General features: G+C 52.7%; 5 protein-coding genes across 5 annotated transcripts; 2 read left to right on the top strand and 3 right to left on the bottom strand.

The window, feature by feature from the left end:
- Window positions 1-3,175: 3,175 nt before the first annotated feature.
- N0V96_005353 (uncharacterized protein) lies at window positions 3,176-4,404 on the top strand (the record flags this gene model as incomplete). The annotated part of the gene is made up of 2 exons (XM_053198224.2): window positions 3,176-3,212; window positions 3,410-4,404. The coding sequence occupies 2 exons, from the start codon at window positions 3,176-3,178 to the stop codon at window positions 4,402-4,404; spliced, it is 1,032 nt and encodes a 343-aa protein (XP_053044272.2).
- A 526-nt stretch (window positions 4,405-4,930) lies between these two features.
- On the bottom strand, window positions 4,931-8,065 carry N0V96_005352 (uncharacterized protein; the record flags this gene model as incomplete). Its single annotated transcript, XM_053198223.1, has 1 exon — window positions 4,931-8,065. One exon carries the CDS (start codon window positions 8,063-8,065, stop codon window positions 4,931-4,933), a length of 3,135 nt encoding a protein of 1,044 aa, XP_053044271.1.
- A 930-nt stretch (window positions 8,066-8,995) lies between these two features.
- N0V96_005351 (uncharacterized protein) lies at window positions 8,996-10,023 on the bottom strand (the record flags this gene model as incomplete). Its single annotated transcript, XM_065757377.1, has 2 exons — window positions 8,996-9,644; window positions 10,016-10,023. The coding sequence occupies 2 exons, from the start codon at window positions 10,021-10,023 to the stop codon at window positions 8,996-8,998; spliced, it is 657 nt and encodes a 218-aa protein (XP_065614146.1).
- A 1,163-nt stretch (window positions 10,024-11,186) lies between these two features.
- On the bottom strand, window positions 11,187-13,164 carry N0V96_005350 (uncharacterized protein; the record flags this gene model as incomplete). Its single annotated transcript, XM_053198221.1, has 2 exons — window positions 11,187-13,012; window positions 13,068-13,164. 2 exons carry the CDS (start codon window positions 13,162-13,164, stop codon window positions 11,187-11,189), a joined length of 1,923 nt encoding a protein of 640 aa, XP_053044269.1.
- A 2,354-nt stretch (window positions 13,165-15,518) lies between these two features.
- On the top strand, window positions 15,519-16,095 carry N0V96_005349 (uncharacterized protein; the record flags this gene model as incomplete). The annotated part of the gene is made up of 2 exons (XM_053198220.1): window positions 15,519-15,791; window positions 15,868-16,095. 2 exons carry the CDS (start codon window positions 15,519-15,521, stop codon window positions 16,093-16,095), a joined length of 501 nt encoding a protein of 166 aa, XP_053044268.1.
- Between the last annotated feature and the right edge of the window lie 1,960 nt (window positions 16,096-18,055).

The raw sequence follows: 18,055 nt of genomic DNA, 5'->3' as shown, positions 1-18,055 counted from the left end.
AGATTCCTATGGAGATCTTTTCTTTACAAGAAATGCACACGCATTACATGTACCAGATACCAGGAACAAGGCATTCGGAATTTGTTTTCTCAATTGTTTATTGAATTTGATTGCGGCGTTGTCGTCAAACCGACAATTCCGATACGACCGCATGAGACCGCATCATAGACTGGCGAAGGAGGACTTTCCATCTTTTCTCCGTCTTGTCTTACAGAGTTTCAAACAGGTTGGCATTTCGCGAATTGGTCAATCATCATCAGTTTGGGCCTCTCTCTTTCTTTTTGTCATTGCTTCAGCCTGGGGATATGGGGAATTGGGAATGGGAAAGGTTTTCTGATTTTGTTTTCGTGGGGGCGGGGGCTGGGGAAGACAGGCAGTTGCAGCGAAAAAGAGGGTTGTAGACCGTCTTTTGCATCATCGTAGTCCCCATAGGATGTTGACAATCATGTGTTTATTGAACAAGTGAGATGTCCTTTCCGAGGTGATGACGAGAGCTTGTACTTGGGCTTCGGTTGAGCGCTGTACTTTGTCAGTACGAGATAGTCTAAGGATGGAGTGCCTTTGCTGTTGCTGTGAGTCAGTGTCCATGAGGTGACAATATGTAATGATGATGTCGCAGAATCAATTATAAGAGATTAAGTACGGTCAATTTGGCTGTATAGTCTGGTTGTGTCAAGTATGAGCCATTGCTAGCCAGGAGACGACAGGCTCTTTTAATACGCAGAGATGATAACAGACGATTATTAAATCCACAAGGTTCGCAGAGATCTCACGTTCGTCAAATTATCGATACCGTACTACGATCTTCCTTTCAAGGCATGATCAGGCTTCCCTGAGCTGAGGATGATCCTTGTTTTTCTTCTTTTTTTTTTTTCTCTTCTTCATTTGCATGATCAAGAGTCCTTTTGGCGGTATTGCACGGGATTGTGTAATGGCAATGGCTAGATTGCTAGCTGGTTGGCGCAGCTGGCCGTGGCATATAGTCCTATATACCGTCACGAGGAATGTGTCTTCTTCTTTTAGGGGAAGGTCACGCTCAGGTAAGGTAAGGCGAGCTGGCGTGTGTGCGAAGCGCGCGAGCTTTTTTGACGAGGGCAGAGATAATCACCGCGACGATAATCGGCGTTTTTGTGATGCCGGAATCTCGGAAACCGATGGTTCTCCACAAGTGAGGAGAGGAAGGGGAGGGGTACGAAGTACCTACTCCGTAAGGTAAGGTAAGGTAGCGTCGCCCGTGGTAGCTTATGCAAATACCAGCAGATGCGCCTCGCTCTCTTGCGCGCGCGCGCGCGCGCACATGCTGGATGCAGCGCACCGGGATTGCAAAAGCACGTCAACGGGCGTCGAGCTCTGTTATTGGTTGCGCCGTCCGATCTAAGCTGCGCGTTGACGAAGCTCGTTGCAAGGGTTTGGGGGGGGTTTTCCCGAAGCTCTTTGCGACAACATTTGCGACGCGGGAAGAAGAAGCTCTGCCTATGAGTAGCGATGAAAGGTTGTGACTTGCGCGGCGTCATGAGGTGATGGGAATAAGTAAGGGATGTCGGGAATCGGGGAACAGCTTAACAACCACAAATGTGACGGATACACATTGCTGAAAATAGGGCTGACAATGTCGCAATCTTTTTGTTGAGAGTTGCCCAGCAGTGATGCCCAGCCTTTGTTTGCCCAGGTCCGGTCCGGGAAACAACGCAGTTGCTTTAGGTTAGAGGTGTCAGATGCAGGGATGAACTCTATGATAAGTTGCCGTGTTGTGCGTTTTGCTGTATTATTTCTGGGCAAATACCTTAGTATCCGTACCTAAGGTAAGGTAGCTGAGAAAGGACGAATGATATCCTGACGGATACCACAAAGTCTATGACTCTCACACATTGGCAAAGCCGGAAGTCATGGGAAAGCGACCCCCTCTTTTATGAACATGGGCAATTTCTTATTGTGCCATGTTAATCCATGCGAGAAAACAGAATAGAAGATGCTAAGAACGGATACGGATAGTTGTCATTCATTCGCTCCACGCCCTTTCGTCTCAACCCGCAACCACACCAACCACCATTGACGACTCACCTCTCTCTGACCACCACCCAGACAGAGTTCAGGTTGAGTGGAGGACCCAAAGAGGAGTAAGTCCGAATCTCTCCGGCCCGCTCTCTGTTAACGGATAGCTTTTTTTTTTTTTTTGCTATCTTTTGTCTTGGGGGATCCATTTTGTTTTGTAAGCAATCTCAGCTGTAATAGTCTTTTTCCCCAAGCTGTCAGGTACCTGCTCTCGGGCATCAGCGATGTTCCAAATAACGATGGCGTCATCGATATGACGGCCGATCGGAATCAGTCGCTGTTTATCAGCGATTTCTCTCTTCCAACCCCCGGTTCAGCCTAGGACCGTGAGCCACGACCAGGAAGCAGGCCCGGCGAAGACTCCGTAAGGTGGAGGGGATCTATTTTGGCAAAAAGTTCCCTTTGGGTCCTTTTGGGCGTGTCCAATACCACATCGTGGGGATGACTCGTGGTCTGTTCGGGGCTTTTATTTTGTTCCTTTGCTTGCGCTTTGTTACTTTTTGTATCCGTAATCCCGTGACGAGGATAGCTAGCCCATGGAGGAGGAGGAAGAAAGAAAGGGAAGGGAAGCTGAGGTGAGGTACCTTTAGCTAAACACTAAATTAGCAGTTGCCATTGAGTACTTTGCATTCCCGTGAAAATGCTAATCTCGTGAATCGACTTTTTCCCTTTCCCGTTCCCTTCCCTCCATCTTCCTCTCTTCCTTTCCTTCTCCTTCTTCTCCTTCCTCCCTCCCTCCCATGTTCCTGCTTTACATTACTAAGGAAGCTTGACGATAACAGACGCCGAACGCCAACGAACGCAAAGAACAAACGCGATCCCGCAGAAACAAGTAAACCATCCTGGTGATTCCGACAGACACAATAACCCTAGGTTTGAAATAGCTAAAGCTGTTGGGCATTCGAGAGAGAGAGACAGAGAGCGTGTTATCTCAAGATCTACCCCGCCTCCACCATCGGAATCTGCCCCGCCAGATTCGCAAGCACACGCACATACGCACGCGCGGCGCGCATACATACAAAGCAAGCAGTCGCAAAAGATAAGGTCTCTCTGCAAAAGTGAGGCAAAAGTCGCAATCGTGGCGATCATCACCGACACCACCACTCCCACCACTACCGCCAATATGTCGGACGGGAAACGCGCCGTAGAGTCGGACAAGGGTTTGTAATCCCTTTTCTTTTTGCGCCTTTACACCTTTCTTGTCGCAACGCAAGAAAATATGAGATTGAAACATTGTTTCCCTCTTGTTTCCTCCGCAACTGCTTTGCTTCTCACATGCCAATGCTCTCAATGCTGTCGCATTGTCGCAAACGATGAGTCCCCCCCAAGGAACACCAAAGCTAACCGCAATCCACAGTCTGGACGACCCTCATCACCAACCTCGACTACCTCTCAGGCCTCCTCACCCTCAACCACTCCCTCATCAAGTCCGGCTCAGCCTACCCCCTTGTTGCCCTCTACACAGACACCTTCCCCGCCGAGGGCCTCGCCGCTCTCGAGCGCCGCGGCATCCCCGCCCAGCGCATCGAGTACCTCCTCCCGACAAAGGGCCGCGACTACTCCAACGACCCGCGCTTCTACGACTGCTGGAGCAAGCTCTCCCCCTTTTCCCTGACGCAGTACTCCCGCGTCGTCCAGCTCGACTCGGACATGCTCGTCCTCCGTAACATGGACGAGCTCATGGAGCTCGAGCTCGACGACGGCGACTTCGCCGCCAAGCAGACCCCCGGTGCCGCCATCGGCGGCGGCAGCCCCCCAAAGAGCCCGACGCTCGACGACCTGGCCGTCAAGAACCCGAGCACCCGCGTGTTCGCCGCCGGCCACGCCTGCGTGTGCAACCCGCTCAGGAAGCCCCACTACCCATCCGACTGGACGCCCGAGAACTGCGCGTTCAGCACGCAGCACAACGACCCGGACACGGCGCAGCACACGGGCCCGGATCCCGTTACGGCTTCCCCCCTGGGCTTCATGAACGGCGGCTTGCAGGTCGTGAACCCGTCCGAGGCGCTGTTCCGGCAGATTGTGAAGCACATGGAGCAAGGCGCCATGGACATGGATTTCGCGGACCAGAGCCTGTTGTCGGACCTGTACCGGGGCCGGTGGGTGGCGCTGCCGTACGTGTACAATGCGCTCAAGACGCTGCGGTGGGACGGGGTGCACGGGGAGATTTGGCGGGACGAGGAGGTGAAGAATGTGCATTACATTTTGGCGCCCAAGCCGTGGGACGAGATTGATGCCGTCACAGGGGAGTGGACGGGGACGGAAGAGAGTCATCGGTGGTGGGTTGATTACAACCGGGAGAGGAAGGCGATTGAGATCGCCCAGGGGTTGATGATAAGTTTTGATCGGTGAGCAGAGTGATGGAGGGGGAGTTAATGAGGGAGACGTCTGCTGCCTTGATGGCTTTCTATTGGTCTTGATATTTATTTTTGCTGTTCAGATTTCTGAGATTTTGTTTGGGATAACCGGCCATGAGTAATGGGGCTCATTAGATACATGTCTTCGTCGACGACAGGTTTTGCAAAAAAAGAAAATATAATACCCGGGGTATTGATCGCATACTAAAACGGGCAGGGAAACCTCACGTTTCCCCCAATCAAATCAACCACATGGCTCAATGAGATATCCGCCTACTTACTCTCACGACTTTCCAAATGCGTTGGTTATGAAATGCGACTGCTTCTTCAAAACCTACTGGTTCCTCAGAATGTCCCCACTACGTGTGAGCAGAGCCCATACACAAATCCACGGAACATCCTCACTACCAACTAGCACTCTCGATATCGAGGCTGTGAAGCTCATCTATATTACTCTCAGTAGGGTTTTCTAAAGATCCCAAACGCCGGGGGGGTATCTCATAGCCTTTGCCCAAACGCCATCAAAGTTCATCATCATCATCATCATCACTGTCGTAGATGAAAATCGGCGTCCGCTTGGGGCCACCGCCGTTCTCGACCTTGACCGTCGGCTTCCTTTCCGCGTCGTCTTCCTTTTTTACGTCCTCGTCCTCGTCCTCCGTCTCTGTGCTGCTGTCATCTATCGTCAGGTTCTCCTTCTTGACCCCAATCTTGACCTTAGTTCTAGGCTCATCCTTCACCTCAGCCTTGACTTCGTCCCTCACAGCCGCCTCCTCCGCTTTGACAGTCTCTTCGGCCAACAACTTGCCCTCGCGAATCTTGTAAAACGCTTCCAGACAATTCCGCCTCTGGGCCTGCGTCCAGCTGCCGACGACCAGCGCAAACTCCGTAGCCGTCGCGAACCCGAACTCGCGCGCCATGGAGCAGAACTGCCGTCGCATGGCATCCTCTGGCGGGTTATAGACATACGAGAAGCCCTTGAGATTCTGCGCCTGCGCGTCAAACACCTGGCTATCCGCAAACAGCGCGCTGTCGCCATCCCCCTCGATATCGGAGCTGGCGGCCATCTCCGCTTTGCGCGAAAGCTGCTCCTCAATCTTGGACGTCCCAATCACCTCCGAGTTTTCGTGCGTGTACTCGACGCCCGCCGCAGACAAGATGGCCTGAACGGCATCGCTCTTGGCCTGTTGATTCTTTGCTTCCTCGCCACCCGTCTTTGTGGCCAGGAAGGCTGCGAGTTGGCCCATGTCGCCGTCTTCCGATGCATCCGCCGCACCCTCTAGCTTCACCTTGCCCAGCTCCTCGCCTTCCTCCTTAGCGAGCTTCTCCATGTCCACGGTGGTCATTGCGATACCGGTCCCGGCTTTCGCTTCGGCGATGTTGGTCTTGTTGACAATGTCACGGATCACGAGCTGGTTCTCGCGGTATGTGAAGAGGTTCTCCAATCCAAAGATTTCTCCTTTGCGTTCAGAGTCCTGCTGGACACCTTTGAAGTAGCGGCGTTCGGAAGAAGCTGTGTAGCCGATGTTTGCCTGCTGCTGCTTATAGATCTGTCTCGCGTAGACAATCTCCTCAATGGTTCCGGTAGAGACGAGCCGAAAGACATCAACGTCCCGGACTTGGCCGATGCGGTATGCTCGATCTTGGGCCTGGAGATCGTACGATGGATTCCAATGAGGATCGACAATGACTACCTTGTTCGCAGAAGTGATGTTCAGACCAACACCACCAGCTTTTGTCGAGATCAAGAACACAAATTGAGTTGGGTCAGAGTTGAAGTCATCCACGGCTTTTTGTCTGTCCTCGTAGCTAATCGACCCGTCCAGATATGTGACACTGTAGCTGGTGTTATGGAAGAGATGCTGAAGAATCCGAAGCAAGCGAACACTGTGCGAGAAGACCAACACTTTGTCGCCGCTGTCATGCCAGAACTTAAGGAGCTTCTTCAAGACCTTCCACTTGCCGCAAAACTCTGGGTTGGCCAGGTTCATGATAGCGTCCCGGTTCTTGTAGAGGTATTTCCACGTGTCTGGACAGCAGGTCTGAAGCGTGCGCATTTCTCTCTTGTGCTTATCATCTTGCTCGTTTCCAGTAGCTGGAATCAGGAGAGTGAGGTGATTTGACAATTTCTGTAAAGTCGTCACGCAGGGGAAGATGATAGATTGCCACCCCGTGCCATCGTCAAGCGTTTTGCGACAACACCAGCCTTGCTTGTTGCCGGAGCCACATTCACACGGGTCGGATAAGGTGCGCAGAAGTTCGACATCAGGCCTACTGATGAAGTTCTTGTATGCTTCCTGCTGCTGGTCCGTGAGAGGGCAAAAGACGACTCGGTCGCTCTTCTTGGGCAGCTGGTGAGCGATCAGCGTCTTCATTCTGCGCAAGAAGAATCCCGGGAGCAAATTCGTGACAAGCTTCCTCGCGGTAGTTCGAGCGTCCCGCAGTTGATTCAAGGTCGCATCGTGGGATTGGCCCCGTGTCAGTGGTCTGGTGATGGTGGTGTTCCATTCCGATAGAGTGCCAAAGTGGCCAGGGTTGGTCCAATTCAATAGAGTCCATAGTTCTTCGTACTTGTTCTGGATCGCCGTACCCGTCAACCCGATGCGACACAGCGCGTTCACGTCGTTCATTGCTTTGGTGACTTCGGAGCTCCTTTCCTTCATTTGGTGACATTCGTCAGCGACAACTGCATCCCACTTGACGGTGTTTACCAGGCTCTTGTGATTCTTGTACGTCGAATAGGTTGTGATCATGATCTCTATCCGCCCCGCTCTGGCAGCGGACAGCACATCTTCTTTCCCCGCGCCGTGGAAAACATCGACCTTCCACCATCCCCAGCGATTCAGCTCATTCTTCCAATTCTCGATGATGGATCCTGGGCAGATGATCAGAACCGTCGGATACCAGCGACCAGACACGTCACGGATCTTCTTGAGCCGCTTCTTGTCCCGCTCGTCAGCAGTTTTGCCAAAAGCTGCCGTAAGGAACGTCGCAACCTGGACAGTCTTGCCGAGACCCATGTCATCTCCAAGAATCCCTCCCCTTTGGTAGACGAATAGACGGTGCAGGAACCTGACGCCGACGATTTGGTACTCGCGTAAGTACTGGGCGATAGACGCCGGTATTATACCTGCCGAATACTCGAGCTCGACGTCTTCGTACGGCCTGCAGGGCTTGATCTTTGTGCTCTCGTCGAAATGGGGACGCCGCTCGAGGTTTTCCGGTCGGTCATCTTCGGAGAATACGACTTCAGAGTAGTCCGGTGGTAACAAGAGCCCTGCCTCCTGCAGTCTTTCCCGGTTCTGGTCGAATTGTTTCCTTCGTTCTTTCAAGTAGTCTGGCGCTTCCGCAACATCTAGATCGTCCTCTTCCTCGGTGACATTGATCTTCACTACGTCGCCCTTCTTGGATGGCCGACCTTTCCCCTGCGCCTTGTCTTTCTTCTCCTTGCCAGTTACGGCGCGCCGCCCCTTCTGTTTCTTGGGTTTGGGGAGCTCCAAGTCGGAATCGGCATCCCAAACTTCCTTCTCCCCAAAATCGATATCAACCTTTCGTTTCCCAAGGGCTTTATTGCTGGGATGCTGAAGCTCGTCGATTTCCGATACTGTCTCGCCATCTGATATTACTATCGCGTTTTCCTCGACCGGTTGGGTCATTGTGGTTGTGGTCGCATAAATCGCATGGCGTCATAGCTGTGAGGGCAAGATGCGAGAATGGTGGGGGTTTAAGAGTGACGCGACGGGACGCGACAGACAACCAGGAAGGTATTAGCACCTTGGAGGGAAATTTCTAGGTGACACAAGCCTAGGCAGCGCTGAAGGATGCGGGGGATGCAACCAGAAAGGTATACCTCCTTTAAACGATAACACCGTATTAACAAGTAATCGGAAAATCATATCCTTCAAAGCACTATGAGCCATCGATTTACTCCACAACTCCGTGGGGGCCCGGGATTATGGGGCTTCCGGAGCCCATCCCGCCGGCCAAGATGCCGGCGGGGTCTTCGGCGAATTTTTCATACTCCTCGCATCACACGCTTTACTCGTACGGGTTGGCAGACCATGGCTGGCGTTTCATCTGCACTGCGTATCTTGAAAGACGGTCTCACTCTGAGGTCAAGCTTGAAACTGAGTGTTTGCTTGGCTTCACGCGCCTCTGAGACGGGTAATATCTGGCGAGCATGAGTTATGCAGAGACTTCTACTCAATTTTCATGTCCAAAAATGGCTCTACAGTCGTCAACGCCCGATTTTTGAGTTCTTTTCAGGATGAAAAAGTACGGAAAGGATATGTTTTCACTCTATCCGCATCTTGCGCACTCATAGGCACATCATAATGTATCCCATTCCAGGCACAGCTGATCGTTGGAAATCTCCCTGGCAGCCCCTAAAACTGTGACTTCGCCATGAGTAGTAACATCGTCAAATTAGCATAACTGCTTTTTTTGGTCTACACACTCTCCAGTCTTAACCCGTCCCGTTGCTCCATTTGGGTATCAGTGTATACAAAGTCATTCATGATGGGGTATACCTCAATGCTCCAATGCCAAATTACCAGTTAACCACCTTGTGCTCAGGATTGTGTCACTCATACCGTCTCAATGGTCTTCAAACTTTTCGTGCTTGTATCGCCGCTCTGCGTTTCCAGCTCGTAGGCTTCTCCACCATCTTTATTGTAGGAACCCGCACGCTCGGCATATTCCCTTCGGTACCCCGCCTCTTCCAACTGCTTCGCCGCGCTGGAGCTGCGTAAAACATCCCCTTCTTCCTCGTCAATGTACTTGAGAACCATCGTCCCCAGCCAATTGCCAAACCTAGCATTGTTAGGAGGCGTCCTTGGGCCGCGGAGCCGATCGTAGTAATCTCGAATGTACGGGCCGCGACGCCAAAACGCCCTCGTGAACAGCGGGCTCAGAACCGGTAGGGTGACGGTGATGAGTCCGACGGCGGTCTCGCGGAAACCCCAGCGGTTGATGTTGATGACGGACGGCGCACCGCCCAAGGTCGTGACCGCGCGAACGATGGCAGTCGAAATGACAAAGATGCCAGATGAAAGCAGGATGCCGACGCCGATTTTACGCCTCAAGGACACGCGGAGATGCCAGAGAATCGGAACGGGGATGGAGAGGAGGGCGGCGTCGGTAAGGACGTTGAGCCACAGTAGCATCCAGAAGTTCTGCGGTCGAAAGGTGCACTCTGGGCCTGGTAGAGGTCGGATTCGCCAGTTGTCGGAGTAGCTGTTCAAAAGTGTCAGGAAAGCGATCGCGGTTGTCATGGGGCCACCTACGGTTGACAGCTGAGTGTCACGGTGAGACATAGGACGATGTACGAAATTCCGCAAATCCAGAATAATGCGACCAGACTCCGTCTTCGTAGTATTCCGAGTGTTAAACGCTTGTAGAAGAATAGCACGGTGAACTTCAAGACCCCTAAGAGTTATGGGTCAGGCGGGTGCGTCAACTTGGGTGTAGGTGAGGCTCCTTACATATGCAACCTTTGATCAACGTTATTAATCTCAAATCATTCGAACATATGACAATGCGTTGTGTTACTTACCAGGGTATGTGTACCATGACATGAACTCCAATTTTGATCCCAGCTGGAGAACTGCAACATCGTGATCCGATAGCGACGGCACTGCGTCTGGAGTGATGTCGATATTTGCCCCTGTGTAATAGCAGATTTGGACTACGTAAACATTGATGCTGTATAACACGAGATACTGTAACGCATCAATACCAAGGCCAATTTTGGGGTTTGCTCGTCCAGTAACTCACGGGTAAAGCCAAGTAGTCGTCGCCGCGGAAGCCTCGAATCCCGACGGTGCGAATACGAACCGCAAATCGCAGGAGGATTATGAAGACGCCGATGGCGTACCAGGCCTGCCAAACAATACCCATTAGCTCCTCCAGATATCGATTTCGCGCCGGGAGAAACGAAAAGATGTCCTCACCCAGACTTCGGGCAGATAGCTGTCGTCTTTTTCCAAGTGCACATTTGGACTTGGCTCCAACATGATCTCGTGCTGATTATGGCGAGCATCCGCATCTCGGTCGGTGAATGGTGAGTTGGAATCGATGGGAAAGCTGTGGCGGGGAAAGCGGGCAGAGAGACGATCGAGACAAGCATCCAAGGGCATCCCCCCTCACAAATAAGGAAGAAAAAGAGCTCGTTGCAGTACCGGGTTAACCCCCTCTCCGGCGATCCCAAGCCGAACAAGACAATGAACATGGGGGAATCTTGCGGGCGGGACAAAGGATAGCTTCCTTGCGAAGAAATCCAAATCGAGCAACGCTAATCGGGGGGCGCCCGGACAGAAACTCTAATTAGTGAGGTTGCCATTGGCACGTTGCTGCCACCGGCAAACGATCAAAGATGCAAGGAGCTTAGACCTGGGACGCGGCACTCGGACCTATTCAATCGCAGATGGCAACGTGGGTGTAGGAGTCATGACATGCCAGGTATCAGGTACTCTCCTCATAGCTCCGCCAGATACAGGACAACAATAGGTAACACGCACGTTACCCGTCGTAGTCTGTACGAGATTTGCCCAAGCCCGTCGTCTGGAGATGTAACCCGCCGGCTGGCCGGCTTTGTCCTTCCCGCCGTTGATCGATAGGGATCGAGTTAGTGTAGATCGGGCGGATAGACCAGTCGCCCACATCACGGACCTTTCGGGACGCCACGTGCGATCTCCCGAGTTGGTTTGCGTCTTTCACATCAGCTTGAACGATGACAAGTTGAACTTTATTATTCTGCTTATGGGAAACTGCAGCCTCTTAGAGCTTTGAGAGAGGCGCTTTGCTTGAGTCTGATCTACCGTAGACGATGGTGAAGTTCCTTTCCAGTCTATCTTGCGTACCAAGCTGCGGCTCATCTGAAGTTCCTGGAGTCGGTTTTCCAAACGTCTGACCACCACAGCGAGCTTGGTGGCGGGAAAGAATATCGAACGCTGCTTGGCTCTCATCCTTTCGATAGTCCTCGTGGAGCAACACGCCAATGAGTGCTTCTGCCACAGCCCAGAGGATGTATCTTGCATCCCCGATGAGATCTTCTTGTGACTTTTCCACCAGGGAGGACTTGACTGCATTCCACGAGTCTATCGGTTTCCAACCATTGGGGTCTCCTGCCGCTTTGCTCTGGGTAAAGAAAGCATCAAGCGCGTTCATGGACTCCTGTCCTCCCTTTGGATGTTTCAACGCTCGCAAGAAGTCCGTTGCAAGGACATCCGTAGTTCCCTCCCAGATCGATAGCACACAGCAGTCGCGATACAGCCTGGCGATGTTCAAGTACTCGGTCTCTTCGTTCAGCATGTACCCGACACCTCCGAGAGCCTCCATACAGCTGTACAGCAGCGGAATCGACTTCTTGCAGACATAGGCCTTGCAGAGCGGTGTCAGAATACGCAAAAGGGGCGCAATGTGTTTCCGGTCTGGCGTAATCGCAGCAAGAACATCCGATAGGCCGGATCTGCCCACCTGAGGATTCTCGTCCAACCCCAAGATGTACGCCGTGAAAAATGTCAGCAGCATGAGACCGTGATACTCCCCAGTCATCTCCGCCAATGTCTGCATATGTAGCGGGCTTTCCGCCAAAAGCATTCGCTGACCCCTTCCTGCGCCGACTTGTCTAACTTTGGCGTATGCCCTCGCGACAGCCAAACCCCGACCCACGTATCCTACAGCACCCACGGCAGAGTGTATGCGCGTGAGCGTGAGAATGGTGCTGATCTCGTTGATGCCGCGGCCCTCTTGGCCTAGGAGCCAACCTCGCATGCCATCGAGCTCGAGCTCGGCCGTGGGAAGCGACTGCGTACCAGACTTGTTCTTTAGTCGTTGGATCCGGACACCGTTCAACTCCGTTCCAGCGGCGCCTTTGGGCCGTCCGGTCATTGTTACTGCCGTAGGGCTGTGCCGCCTCATGGGTGCGAAGAAGGCACTGATGCCGCTTTGCGTCCTCGCGAGGAGGACTGTCATGGCAGAGTCCGTGGCACTGGAAAACCACTTGAATCCGGAAATCGACCACGGGCCTAGGGGGATGTTCTCCGCCGCGTTTGCGAGCGCCGTTTCCGAGGATGGGATGTGCTGGGCAACTGTTTCAGTGAGAGACACATCGCTTCCACCGGTCCGTTCCGTCATCCACTGCCCGCTAGTCCATGCAGTTGCTGGATCCCGTGACAGGAGATGTTGAAGTGCATGCTCCAGTGTCTTTCGTTGCGTTGACTCCATGTCTCTGGATAGGTGAAGCTGCAGGAGCCGAGCGGCACCATCTTGCATAGCCGATGGGCAGGTGACGTTCGAAGCCGAACTCCCCCATAAGTGAATCCTCAGGAACTGGACCACGCGGGCGGAGGAGCCGAGTGAAGCATCGTACCCTGTAGCAACGATGCCCTTCCTAATGCCAAAGTCTTGCAAGCTACGCCAGCCTTCACCGACAACCAGCTCGGATGTAGGCCGCCCGAAGGAGTCACGGCCGTTGCCTTTTAGGTACGGCTTATTCTTCTCCGAGTCTGTGATCCAGGAGAAGACTTGGTCGGATAGCACATCCTCGCCTAGTTGCGCAATATCGACTTCGACACGCTCTATGATGTCCTTGGGTAGGAATACTAGATAGGTTCAGCAACATGGGACGAAAAGAGTTCACTGGGGTAAGGTACGTACGCCTCAAGGCCCTTTGGAAGCTGGCATCATCGAAGAATTGGTTCGGCAGAACCGGGAGTTCCTGGAAAAAGCCGGTATTCGAGCTAGATGATTTCATGGCGGCGTATCTCGGACACTATGATCTTTGGCAAGCTGTCAGAACGGTTGAGAGACTTGAAGACTGACTTGTAGCTTCTAAAACCGTCAGGTGAACTAGGAACAGGTGCATGGCTACAGAACTCCAGATCCAGACCAAGATGTACCCCAGATTCTGGGCGATACGAGACATCCGCGGGGCCGGTAATTTGTGGAGTTGCCGAGGGACCCCATAGAGAAGAAGCCGACAATGGACCCACAAAGTACCGAGAGAGATCCGCCGGGGCCGATTGCTGTCTCGGCCGAGTCTCCACCACGATCATGCGAAGCATTTCCATCCCATCTGATGAGCTGATAGAAGAGCCAAGCTTCGCGGTGGCCGGCTCAACAATGATCCCTTGGGCTGGTTTCCTCTGGCAAGCTCGGCACGAAAGCTCACATCTCTGGTCTTGGACAACATCATATCCCTAGTCGAACGCGTGGACGCGATCCACTCACCGCCAGATCGAGCCGAAAACCCTCAATCTTACAAACTAGGACCATCGCCGAAGATGCGCTTGGCCCTACGTAACAATGAAAGGGCCAGCTCTGCCTGCATGCCGGCATTCTAGTAAAGGTAGCGTCGCTTAGCGCTCCCAGAGGCCCGCATGAAGATTAGCAACGCCGGTACAACGAGACGATACTACCAGAAGCAAGCGCAATAGTCCTGAAATCAATCACCAATGTCCGACCGGGCATCCAGAGCTAAGGCAGGAGAGATTGGTCTCATTTGCGGGTTGGAGACGGCTCATGGGGCTTGCCGATGCAATGATGTGGCTGAAGCTGTGTGGTTGGGCGAGACGTTGGGGCGCCCTACAATGTTGGATGTGACTGTGACGTCATTCTCACCTTGTTCGGTGAGTCCTGGTTTTTGGTGCCATCTTGGACAACTGGAACGACACGATGTTCATCAATGATCAGCCACATCTGGCCAAACATGTCGCAAGGCGCTGGCCGCGTGATGGCCCCCCCTCAAAATGGCCCCCAAGCCTGCTTTTTCCCTTGCTGATCTGGGAGAGTCTGGAACCAGTTGAGCCACAGCGATCGCCACACACGTCGCAAGCCAATTCGAAGGGCGGCCTCTTGTAAGTCACATTCTGGACGATGCCGGAGTCCCGATGTTGAGCAAGTATTACTCATTCTTGTGTCTTTCAATCCGACGAAATTATGGTACAGAATGCCTCTCCATCAGTCGATGAAGTCACGCTGGTTTGATTCCATCCTTCCAAGAGCCCCCCAAGCCGCGGTGTGCTACAGCCTACACGAATATTATTGTTTTCACCCGTGGTATTTGGACCTAGTGGTCTCGGCCTTGTTAGCCTTGCAATTGACTTTCCTTTGCCCAGGAAGCCGTCGCATTGGCTGACGGCATTCGAAATTTCGCCAATCTTACACCATCAAGCCTAACCGCCAGCCAACACCCAGCGACTATCTAAAGAAAAAGCTCGACAAAGGGGCAATTACCGCGCTTCCTGCAGTGCAGGGCAAGGATCGTAAGTATCGCGGCCCCCGGGAAAGGCTTGTTTCAAACTTCATGACCAGGGTGGTAGTCAACCACATCCTATCAGAGTCATGCTAGCCTGACATTGTCTATTCCTCTGGCCATTCCAGCCCCCAGTATGATGACCTCACAAGGCTGGGCAGAGAGAGAAAGCAACGCCAACACGGACTCCCGACAGCGTGCCACGAAGCACAAACCCCGGTGACGTTTCTTTTCTAGCTCAGTCTCGCCCTTGTTCGCTCCCTCCCTTTCCTCGCGTGTGCTACGGTGCCGGCAGAGGAGGAGCCTAAGAAGTACCGTATCTTGGCAGGGACTCTGCGCGTGTACCGCCGCCGTCCTGCAGCAAAGGTCTCGGGACTTGTGTAGTTACACATTCTTCCTAGTTAGGCAAACCTTTTTTGTTGCCCTTTGCGAGATGCCGTTTGTCACAAGATGGGTAAGCCCAGAGGTTTAGTCAAAAAGTATCGGCACATCCAAGCCGTGATCCAGACGCGGCTGCTGTGCTCGGCGGTGACGAGAAAGTCTGCAGGCCAGACCCCCAGGACCATGGCCTACCTACCTACCCAAACCTGCTTTCCCACCAGATCGTCATCCTGATGTGACTCTCTCCCTACTGGTCCGTGTCGCACGACTCTTCTTCGGCCTATCCTGGAGGAGAGGTTGATAAATAGAGTAATATCATCTCATACTTTTCCCATCCTGTCCTCTAATTCTTCATCCATCCAACAAGATCAGCAGACATTTCCGTGCGAGAAACCCCCCATCATCCCAAGTCGCTCCAGACTTCTCTCATAACAGCTTCTAAGCTTGTAAAGTAACCACAATCACCAATCACAATGGCGATCGACCGTATTGTGCAGTTCGTCCTGCGGGGAGCTCAGCTAGTGTTCGCTGCCATTGTAGCCGGTATCACCGGCGCCTACCTCCACGCGACCCAAAACACCTCGTCGTGGGACAATGGCCGGTACATCTACACCATCGTGGTGGCCAGCTTGTCGCTTCTCTTCGCCTTGATATGGCTCCTCCCCTTCTCGGGAAGCTTCATCCACTGGCCCATGGACATCTTCCTCAGCATCCTCTGGTTCGTCGCCTTTGGTTTGCTCGTCAACGTAAGTTCATCATATACTGTCCTTGTACTACACAAGTCAAACCTCCCAAGATCACAACTAACAATGCTATCTCCAGCTTATCGGTGATGGTTGCGGTCCCATCTTTGACTGGAGCAACGTCAGCCCCCGCGGTGACGCCTGCGGTCGCAACAAGGCCAACATTGCTTTCTGCTTCTTGTCCGCCATCGTCTGGCTCGCCTCTGCCCTCGTCGGCCTTTTCTGGGTCCGTCGCCGCACCGCGGTTGCCGACAGCCGCCCCGCCCACACCGGCCGCCGTCGCTGGTACCGCTCTTCGCGCGTCTAAAGGCAGCGCGCGTGTGCGTACCTTTCGAACGCCCATACGACTCTTTGATACCCTTGGCGCACTTGTTTCTCCTAGTCTTGTATGAGACGAACGAGATCATGTTGCCCATCCTTATCGCTGCCTACTCATGATGTCCTATGTCCACGTCCTTGATGGATGATGGAAGGAGGAAGAAGTTCGAGGGTTCATCACTTTTTATCCTTTCCTGTTTTGCTTTGTTTACGAACGTATGAGAGAATGGCTTGACTCTTCACTGGAAAACCTGATACCCGATAATACCCTACCTACTGTATCAAATAACTACCTTAATATCATCGAGTTAAGTTACCGCTTACAAGCTGATTTGTTTGCGAATCCCGTATTGACACGACCTTATCCCATTTCGATGTGTGGAGTTGGCTAAGGACTCATCATGCGAGGTATTGGCACATGCTCCTTACCTGTCCCTGTCACTTCTGTCAAACCTGTCGACGATGAAATGCTACTGACATTTACGAACACCTATGCTGTATCTTATGATGCGTTTCTCTCTCACGCTTCACTGGTTCTACGAACGGATCTAAGCGGGATGATGGCCTATAATCGTAACCACACAATGGGCCAAACTTAGATATATATACCTACTCAAATAATAGATATATGAGTGCTTATGCGTCTATCTGCTGGTCGATAACAGCCACAAGTCAAGCCACAACCTACAGAAAGCATATGGACAACCCCTGATAACCTTATTCCCGAACCAGAGTTCCTTATCAGTCTAGCATCACCATCCGATCCGGCTGCCGACAGCCGGCGCGAGGAAAAAAAAAAGCTCCGCGGTCTTGGCAAATAGGCGATCCGGGGCAAGTGGGGTCTCCCGTCGGGGCCGCAGCCCTAGGAAGTCCGGATGAGTGCCGCGACGTTTTGGGGATGCTGACTGGCAACTGCAGTCCACTTGACGTGACGATGTTGATCAACAGTCTCTTGAATTTGAAGTGGACCCAACAATGAGCCCTTGGTGTTAGAATGGTAGTCGCACGAGAGAGGCAAGCGAGTGGCAGCTCAAGGACGGTTTTCTTCTATATTTTCTCTCTGCCGCTCGAAGCTTATACGTTGGCATTATTGACGCAATTTCGGTGTCTTCTGACACTACCTATTCAGGTCTTTCTGACGATCTCGCAGCTCATGTCTGAGATGATCTGTTTTTGTCTACGACGGCAAGCCTGCAGCGGTGCTATTAGGTTGGTAGATGCGTCTCAAGTAACCCCTCCGGCGAGAGACAAGCTCCGAAAACGTGTGTAACGGCAGAGAACCGTTTGATTTTCGATGAGACCGGTCTCACTTGGTAGTCAACGGGGTTCGACGCTTGTTTAGATAGACCACCGAGCCTACGGCGGCACACGCCATCTATCCTAGACATTGAGGACCTACACAGTAGTGTGCAAAGTTGACATCAAACCCTTAAGTAGTGAGATGTGCGGGATCGCCATCACTACTGCCAACCTTTCTGTCTCGAAAAGGCCTCATTTCAATCATGAAGGTGGGATCATCCGGCCCATGAATCTGGCACCAGTTGTCGACTTCAAACCAGCCTAAGCTCTTAGCCCATTGCCGCTCCAATGGCCGCACCACAGCGACAGCGGGCCAATCTCTAACACATGAGAGACAACACTGGTACTAGGAGAAGTATCGGGATGTGGTGAGATACAGCAAACAACAGGCGATCGCGGACGCTAGATGTTAGGAGACGGCTAACGCTCGTGAATGACGTAGCTTCTGAGTGAATTGGCAACGAAGGATCAGACAAACGTGGGAAGACTAGGCAAAGAAGTGCCGCAAGGCGGGCTGCATCCCATGCGAGGAATTCCGCAAAGTAGCTCCCAGAGAATAGAAACGAAGATGGCAGAGCCGTTAGAAGCGAGATGAAGGGATGCGGACAAACCAGACTTGCCAAGATCTCACCAACAGCGCGAAAGCCCAG

The sequence above is a fragment of the Colletotrichum fioriniae genome, assembly GCF_027942845.1.
Source record: "Colletotrichum fioriniae strain IMI 355084 chromosome Unknown scaffold_5, whole genome shotgun sequence".
Lineage (NCBI taxonomy): Eukaryota > Fungi > Ascomycota > Sordariomycetes > Glomerellales > Glomerellaceae > Colletotrichum > Colletotrichum fioriniae.
This window is presented reverse-complemented; position numbering and strand designations above follow the sequence as displayed.